Consider the following 9,286-nt stretch of genomic DNA (forward strand, 5'->3'; position numbering starts at 1 on the left):
TAGAATATGTTTAAAACTCTCTGTTCAAACTGATGCAGAGAAAGAAAAAAGGAACCGACCCTAAAGATTTCAACTCATTTAACTAATAAATTTAACATTTAACAGTTTAGCTCAGGCCAAGGCCCCTGAGATGTATGCTGGCTTTTTGCTGAATTTATGAATCGACACTGTACGTATGTACTAAGTTCTTTAGTCGTGGAGCTTCTGTGGCCTGGGCGCCATCCTCCTGTGTTACCATCGTCTCCGTATTGTGGCTAACTACCCAGGCCCAGAGCTGGGCCAGAGCCTCGGAGGACGTTTTTTTATTGAAAATAGGCGAAAATCAATGCGCGCCCGGATGTAATCCATAAAAATTAAGGTGTGGCCTTATAGCTAACTGCAAGTAAGAAAATAACATGGTTACACTTTGAAACCTATTGCCATACATGCGTCAATATTCTAATTATACTAAATGTCGGTGTTATCAACAGTTACTTTCACTTTTCAACACATTTGTGTAAACATTTCACATATTTGACAGATATTTTTGGTGCAAATACAGTTCTTGTTCAGCTCACGGTGCCACCGGTTTGCTCATGACAACAACAACAACAACATACAGTGGTTGCCCCCTAGGGTGGCTAATTGGCGGCCATGGCAGGCTTGATAGACAGGGCACATGTCACAAGATTAGCTTCTTAGGAAAAACTCATATCTTTTACATGTGGTGGAATATAATTATGAACTTAGTGTATTTCGTTGGGCACCAATAAACTGTGGCCATTATTCTTTCAAAAGGGATTTTTAAAAATCTGGTAAACGATGAGATTTTTCCGTAATTTATAAGCTGTCAACTGACACCCCACTGGAAAGTAGGCCACACCACTGGCCTGGAGGTTAAAGAGAAGATCATTCACAGTTTTCTCAGCTTATAAGGAACAATGACGTTGTATTTTTTGTTGCTGAGTATTATTCTGGAATACTAAAGGGTTTAGTCAACGTACAATGTAAAGAAAAGAATAGAAAATATATTTTTTGTATTGTCAAAAAGTCACCTAATGCAGCTTTAAACAATGTGTGCAAGTCATTAAATTTGGTGGTTTCAGCGCAAGCAGTTTAGACGTTAGCTGATTAAATTTTACAACGACCTCACCTCTCAAATTGTGGCCTCGCATATTTGTGACACAACCACATTTTCGCTGTACGGCTGTAGGGTTATACTAATCAATGTATAATTCTAAATGGCACTAAAGAAGCTTTGATAATACGAAATGATGAAAAAAAAGCAACATTTGATGATTAAATATTAACGGAGACATGCTTGACAAAAGTTAAGTATACGCACTTTTAAAAAGTAGTTTTACATATTCTTACTCTCCCTCTATGTAGTTATATCGCTGTCTGAGGTACATCATCATGGTGTTCAGCAGATTACACGCAGCTTTTCTTCTCGCAGTCTTGTTGTCAGGAGCATTGGTTTATCACTTACAGGTTTGAAATGACACTATATCTTAGGCTAACGTGATAAACTAAGGAGACCATTATTGCTCTTTCAAATGTTTTATTTCTATTTCTTATCAGCATTTCGGGTTTTCATTTTAAGGTTAAACTAACATCGTTGTATAATTTTTCGGAAGCAAAACACCTGGAACGCGTTGAGACCAAACCCTCAACCCAAAAAGAAGGTAACCTACATGAAAGTGACAATGACACAGAATATTGCTATTAAAAGGCACGAAAAGGTATGTTGATTTTTTTTCCAGCTGCTCAAACGATAGACGGATGTTGTAACATCATACCGGGGGAGGGCGGCAGGTGACTTGTGTACTATTTCCGCTAGCGTCTGAAAATTGAAAATATTGAATTGAATTTGTGTTTTGCTCCATATAGCTTCGGACAATATTTTTTTTCAGGACAGAGCCTAATGTACATTGTACACAGACTAATGACGTTTATATGAACCTTTTTTGTGAAAAGAAATGGAAGTATTGATGAAATTTTAAGGAAACAACCTGTACATACGTGTTCTAATGATATGGTCCGCCATTTTGGATTTTGACCAATGACGTCATCAAACTAGTATAAATTATGCATTTTAGATTTTACATAAAATCATTTAAGATGTTATTAGTATTAGAAGCCATGTGTAACTTGATTTAAAATGCATAAAATTCACTTGATTTAAAATGGAACAAAAATTACTAAATTTAGCAAAAAATTCATTTGCCATTGCAACACTAAAAATTATTACCTTATTCCCATAATACAGATTGTTGCCAACAATATTCTAGGAAAAGTCAGCAAGTTTGTTTGTTCTAACGCTAGCTGTTTAGACACAATGTGACATCAAATTTGACGCGGGCACTTTTAGCCCCCCTCCCCGTCTAGATAGGGTTAATGATTTTATTAAACTCATGTTTGATTTGTGCAGGATATAGAACTACATTTCAAAACTATTTTTAGAGGTTATATATACTGTTGCAATGATTGGACGTACCTAATTGCAGCCTAACCATATCCCATGCACCCAAACTCAGGATATGACGGGTTTTAAAACCGTTACGGAAGGTGGGCAGACTTCATCAGGAACTCAGCATCTCTGGTACAGAACTAACGTCTCTGAATCGAACAACACTGGCAACATGTTACCAAGGTACGGCAGTTAAACAACACAACTAGCTCTGCCTTTCTATCTCAGTGTCCGGCTGTTACTCCAATGACCTCATTAGTGTAATATTGTAATCAATTGTGTTTTCATGTTCGCAGCTATTACTCACGATGCAGTGTTTGCTGCATTAATGTGTAGTTTCGCATGTCGTCTACTAGGATGCACGACATTATTTACTACTTTTACAACGTAGCAATTTTCTATAGGTAGTGTACGTAGTGTTGCTATCTATCACAGGTAGTGTAGTCTATCATAGGTAGTGTAGTGTTGCTATCTGTCACTATCATGATATTTCAATATCCGTTAACAATTTCTTTGTATTGGGCCATGTGGTAGAGGGATCTGTGTGTTTATGTATGTATGCAAATGTTTACGTGTAACTCTATTAATCAATTCTTCCCTTTTTACACAGTACCGGCCATTGTCAGCCTCACCTAAACGTCGCCTTTTTGAAGGTTCACAAATGCGGCTCCTCTACAGTAGCCGACTTGATAAATCGATTCGGTTATAAGCGCAAATTAATCGCTGCTTTAGCACCGACAAGGGCCCACTCCATCTTAGGCAGCTTTGGAACCATTAAGTAAGTCACCAAAACTTGAATATTCCAGTGAACATTTGCACCATAAAAACTTTAGAACATGGCCACTACCCCACAGCCAATGAGAGCCCTTTATTTTCTGTGTCTATATCCACATAGTGCAAAAAGGTGTGGTACTATCCAAAAAGTGTGCTACTAAAACTCATTTGCATAAAATTAGTACCACACTTTTTAGTTAGTACACACACTTTCTGGGTTTTGGGTCTATACAGCCTAATCACCCAAGGGACAAGAGGATTGAAACACAAACAGACCAGCTTTCTCAAAGACAAATGCTGTATTGAAACTGATGCTGAACAAGAAAAAACTGAAGATAAACACACAAAAAAAATTATATTGAACAAGTGCAAAAGAAAACTTCGGGGAAAAAGCAATGTTCTAGGTCAGATAGACCATGAGCTTGAGTTCGTTTACTGGGATATAGTGTTGCCCACCCACTCAGGGACTGTCTGACAACCACGGCTGTCGCCTTGGGTGCCATGTCCCCTTGTGGACGGAGCAACACTATATCCCAGTCAACTCGCCTGGTCCATGGTCTATCTATTACTTAGCCAGCAATATCAATCAGTCTTGAACACACAATGAATTGGACGGGCCTCGTTTTCGTAAAAGATCACGCAAATTCTCGCCAGGCAGTGTTCTCGCGAGAGCCCATTCCAACATGGCGCTTTTTGCGAAAATGGCGTCTGTGTATACAATCACATGTATATTGCATCGAAGTATATTAATTCGCACAAGTTTAAAACCAAGTTAGGTAAAACAACACGTACAAAAGAAAACGTGATACAAGCACTTGTTGTTTTTAGTAACTAGGATGTTGAGTTTTATTCCAAACCTTTTTGACAATATGTTCAATAGTTGTTGCAATACATTGTACCATGTGCAATTGTTGTGCAATAGAGTTCTCTTTGTATAATGATTAGGCCATTTTGATTGAATTATATGGATGACATCCGCGCGCTTGAATTCTCGGCCGTTTCCAAAAAAGTTTTCAACCATACCGTAAATCGTACAAAACAGTTGCCAGACAAGAAAATATATATGTACCCCCCCCCCAAAAAAAAACAACGTTGTAGAATGTAAAAAAACAAACGAAAAAGACTAAAATGAAAGGAAGTGAATTTGAAGAGTACATTTTTCGTCATAACATACTCTTTAGCATTTGTTCAACCTTCATGACCACGATCTTGATCTTGAAAGTTGTTTTTTTTTTAATCCGGAGGCTTGCATCAGTTTTGGAGAGGATCGGTTTCCAGAGGATGTCATCCATATAATCAAATCAACATGGCTTTTTCATAATTTCAAACAAAGTATGCATACATCCATGTTGTTGCGTACAGTGAGAGCGACTATAAGCATCCACCTGGTGGAAAACGGTGGAACATCTTTACTCTCCACGCTATATACAACAGAACACGCTTCCACCAACTCATGGATCCCAATACAAGGTACGAGGTCTAAATAGCGTTCGCTATCTGGTGACTAGTTAATGATGCTCAAATTGTATTTCATGCTTAAAGCTTTGCTTGATAATTGTTGAATGATTTCAATGCCATTTGGTACAACATTATGGTCATTAGGATTTGTCAAAGGAAACGTATGAATGCAAACATACAGGTCGAAATGTTTTAGTATTACACAACCAGTATTACCGCTGTCACGTCATGTTATAAACAGCAGTGCTAGTCAATACTGATGTTTGATCAATACACGTCAGCTTTAACAATAGAAAGGGTGTAGTAAAAATACATGTACACCCCCTATTCCATATAAGAGGTGACAATGTTTTCGATCGCATGTGCATACTAATGACTGTGAACGATACGATCCATCTTCAGTTAACCCTATTCAGACAAGGGGGGTGCTTTGAGACCCGCGCTAACATTCATCTAGGATAGCGCCTGACGGTTTACCATCGAATTCAGTGATTTTTTTTCCTTAAATATATCTGGCAAAAAATCGTAATAATTGGATAAGTAATCCAGTAATCAGATATTCATAACCCATGCGAATTCATTACGTCATTGTTCAAAATCCAAGGTGGTGGACCATTTCATTTCCTCTGGTGTAACCACGTTTTTACTTACAAATGTTTCATCCAAACTCCGTATTTTTTAGTAAGACTTTGAAATCATTTTTTGTCCATTTACAATGCCTTTTTACGCCGTATTTTGAAAAATGTATTTTCAAAATTCAAGATTGCCGATCCAAGATGGCCGATAGCTTAAATATGCATGGCGTTAATTTATGACGTCATTGTGACGTCAGTGCTGTTGCCAGGGCCAACATAAATCTTAGTGGACCTTCAAATTCTATCAGACACTTTGTTTCAATTCCGTTGTTTCCCCTGAGTTCTACGAAAAAAAACGATGTTTCAGGTTTTAGCCCAAAAAATCACATGACGTCGACGTCATACACAAATGTAGTTACACAAAAGTTTTTGTTACCATTTAACTTTACAACTTCATCGTTTAAAAAAATGGTGAAATCTTCGATAAGTGATCGTTGAGTGAAGAGGTAAGCCTCAAAAGCAAAAAAAAAAAATCCTGGTCTGAATAGGGTTAAATGATTTTGTACACACAATTTTTATTTTCAAGGTATGTTACTATTCTACGAGAACCACTACGACGGCTGCAGTCTGCTTTCCAGTACTTTCATCTTGAAACGAGATTTCCTGGGCTTAAGAGACAGACTCCCCGTGGAATTTCTTACGTAACAACGTATCTTAAGAGGCCTAAGTTTTGGGATATGCGATTCCGTCCACCTCAATCCAAAGAAGACAGAGAACATCTTTGCTTCAGGAACTGCATGGCTCGCGATTTGGGACTCAAAGAGAATGATTATGACAACTTCAATGCTGTTCAAGACTTCATAGAAGGCATAGACAATGACTTTACAACAGTGATGATCTTAGAGTATCTGCCAGAATCATTAGTTCTTCTAAAACGGCGAATGTGTTGGACGTTTCACGATATCCTTTACTGGACGTCAAAAAAGCAGCAATACAGACTTAAGGCAAACATCACAGGCCGTATGAAGGACAGGTTTTACAAACACAACCATGCCGATGTCATGTTATACACGCATTTCAAAGACTCGTTCCAGAAGCAGATCAAGAAAGAGGGCGCCGATTTTCTACAAGAGGTTCAACATTTTAAGCGCGTGAACGAAAACGTCTCAATCTTCTGCCGATCCATCAAACCACATACTTCAAGAAACATGACTGTGCAGAAAAGCAAATGGAGTGAGGCTTTCTCTGTCAACAGCTTTTTATGTAAGAGTTATGATAAACCCAATGTCAGAAAATATTGGTATCCACTACTGCAATCGGTGTATCATTAGAAGTCACTTGTTTCATTATACGTCATAATTTCCAAGGCCTGTAAAATTAACATTGTTCTACCGATAGTAAGTCTGTCCAAGTCTGACATCAGACAGGTAATACTCGGACTATGCTGCTTTATTTTTTATCCAAGGTATCTGATGTTGAGGGTATCTTTGTCTAATTTCCTAAGGGCATTCTATCGACAGAGATCGCGTTTGATATCGTAGTCCATAGAAATGTTGTTTTTCTACGGAGCGGATTTCTTGGTAAGGCCATGTTGATTTGATTATATGGATGACATCCTCCGGGAGCCCCAAAACTGATGCGCGCGTGCGAATAAAAAAAAAGTTTTGCAAAAAAAAAAGTCATAATGAAATCTACGTGGTCATGAGGGTTGAACAAATGGGACAGAATATGGTTTGGCGAATAATCTAGTCTTCAAGTTTATTTCTTTACAATTTCGTCTTTTTTGTTTGATTTTGGCATTCTACGACATTGGTATAGTTTTTATTAATTTTTTTTGTAACTTATGGTATATTTTTGCTCATTTTGTAACTGTTTTGTACGATTTACAGTATGGTTGAAAACTTTTTTTTTGTAAACGGCCGAAAATTCATGCGCGCGCGGATGTCATCCATATAATCAAATCAATATGGCCTAAAGCCGTGTAAATGCATCCCAGATGTATCAGAGACCGGTTGCGCAAGGCGTAGCCTGATTGGTCAAGATAATATGGTTTGACCGGGGGTAGCGTCCCCTATCTCTTTCTGTCTGAACGTACAAGCGATCGGCTACGTACGGGGACAATGTCACCAACTCCTTCGGTGAGCTATACCTTGATTATTAATATCGATGAGCCGGCTACTCGTATTTAATTTCACACTACTAACATCGGTTTATCATTAGACGTCAAAATATAACAATAAACAAATAAAGCCAGAAGGTTAAGCCTCAAAATGACTCATACTGTAGAACAGCACAAGTAATGTATTGCTTTCGAATAATCAGGTATATTAGGTAGCTGTAGGCAGCTCAGCACAGGAGAACAGAAAACAATGGAAACCTTTATTGCATGAAAGGTTGGGAAAAGTCGTTAGGTTAACAATATTTATCATTTAAACTTTCTGTCAGCATTGAACAATCTCTGTACAAAAATGTATATTTGATAGTTCTGTAACATGCATGTCTTTACGTACATGTACATGTATAGTGTACACCACATCTACATTCATGTACATGTAACAATAACGTACTGTAAACGTGTTTATTTGGTAAACTTTGCAACTTAGGAACTGAGTGATTCTATATGTTATATAATGACTATGATAATGACTATAACTATGATTTTTGTGTACCCTTGATTATGACTTTGGAGATGATTACTAACTAAGTATGAGGCCAATCAGAAATCTTTTGACAAAATACAGTGAAACTACATATTTTTATCATTCCTGTTCTTTATTGGAACATCATAAGGATGACCTATATTGATTATAGCCGCAAAGTCATCTGTACGACAGTGAAAGAAGTCTGGAAGAGAAAGGCATGGATCAAATGCGGCCTCTAGCAGGACATTGAAGGACTGCACTGTTGTGTTGGCAATGCTTATACCTTCAAAGTTGTAATACCCTTTTGTTGCAACGCGTGACTTTAATTATTAGTGATTTGATTGCTGCTACAAGGAGGCTAAAATGGACTTAGAATTTTAGGCTAATTGAATGGTCATTGAATGTTTAGAGAGGTAAAATGCCTCCGTTTATTTGCAAAAATTAGGTATTTTGAATACATAACAGAACGCGTGTTTCATTTGGGGTCATTGGTGGTCATTTTTTTCTTTTACAGTTGGGGTGACGCAAATGTCTTTCATTCTTTCCACTCAAAGTTCATTTTTATTAACATGTTTTAAAGAAAAAAATCGTGCTACAAATATTGGTAAAACATTATGCCCCCACTGCATAAGTGGTTAATTATTCCAATGAATTACCAAATATGAAAAAAATAGAATCATGACAAATAAAAATTAGGAACTTCTGATTAGTTAACGTCATCTATCTATATTATAATACTATGCACACGTAAAATATGCTGATGATTTAATATTTATGTATATGGGCCAATTGGCTTGCCTTAAGCCTCGGTCACAACCCGCCGTACGTGCTTTTTGTCCGTACGTTTTTTTGGAGGCTACGTCTGCTACGTTTTTTCAGAAAACGTGAGGAAGGAGTGGCGTCGACGCACGTCACTCGCACGGTTGTGCAAGGTGTAAGAGTGTGGTCTGAACGCCACGTCTGGCAGTGAGCGGTTGCGTGCATCGTACGTTGCGCAAGTGGTAAGTGAGTTGTACGTGCTTTCAGCGTACGATCTCTGTGCGATTGCAACTTTACCGTAAGGAGGCCGTACTCACACGTGCTTATTCCGTACGGCACGTACGGGGCACGTGCGTCGCACGCACTCGCACGTACGGGTGATGAATCCGCAGACCGCACGTAGAAAAGCTTTGCATGCACTTCTACTACGGCGTGTCTGCGTGCTCCAAAATCCGTAGGACTCCGTACGGATGCCCTGCGTTTGCCCACGTTTTTGCACTTAGACAGCACGCAGAAGCACGTACGGCGGGTTGTGACCGAAGCTTTATTCTCAACAAAAAGTGCGATGTAAGTTTATAGTATAATACATTCATTTATGTCCATTGTTTTAGGCTACCACAAATGCCTAC

The 9,286-nt window shown here is 38.3% G+C and overlaps 1 protein-coding gene across 1 annotated transcript; it reads left to right on the plus strand.

Annotated features, from left to right (window-relative positions):
* The first annotated feature begins 2,621 nt into the window (after positions 1-2,621).
* On the plus strand, positions 2,622-6,587 carry LOC109464147 (galactosylceramide sulfotransferase-like). Its single transcript, XM_019761084.1, has 4 exons — positions 2,622-2,632; positions 3,060-3,227; positions 4,586-4,693; positions 5,843-6,587. The coding sequence occupies exons 1-4, from the start codon at positions 2,622-2,624 to the stop codon at positions 6,585-6,587; spliced, it is 1,032 nt and encodes a 343-aa protein (XP_019616643.1).
* Positions 6,588-9,286: the final 2,699 nt, after the last annotated feature.

This window comes from Branchiostoma belcheri, unplaced genomic scaffold (genome assembly GCF_001625305.1).
Source record: "Branchiostoma belcheri isolate BF01 breed outbred unplaced genomic scaffold, Haploidv18h27 scaffold133, whole genome shotgun sequence".
In the NCBI taxonomy this organism is placed as follows: Eukaryota; Metazoa; Chordata; class Leptocardii; order Amphioxiformes; family Branchiostomatidae; genus Branchiostoma; species Branchiostoma belcheri.

Excerpts from the sequence above, each read along its gene's own strand:
- LOC109464147 (XM_019761084.1), top strand. Across the intron at positions 3,228-4,585 it reads GGCAGCTTTGGAACCATTAA|TGAGAGCGACTATAAGCATC; the intron begins GTAAGTCACCAA and ends TGTTGCGTACAG. Across the intron at positions 4,694-5,842 it reads CTCATGGATCCCAATACAAG|GTATGTTACTATTCTACGAG; the intron begins GTACGAGGTCTA and ends TTTATTTTCAAG.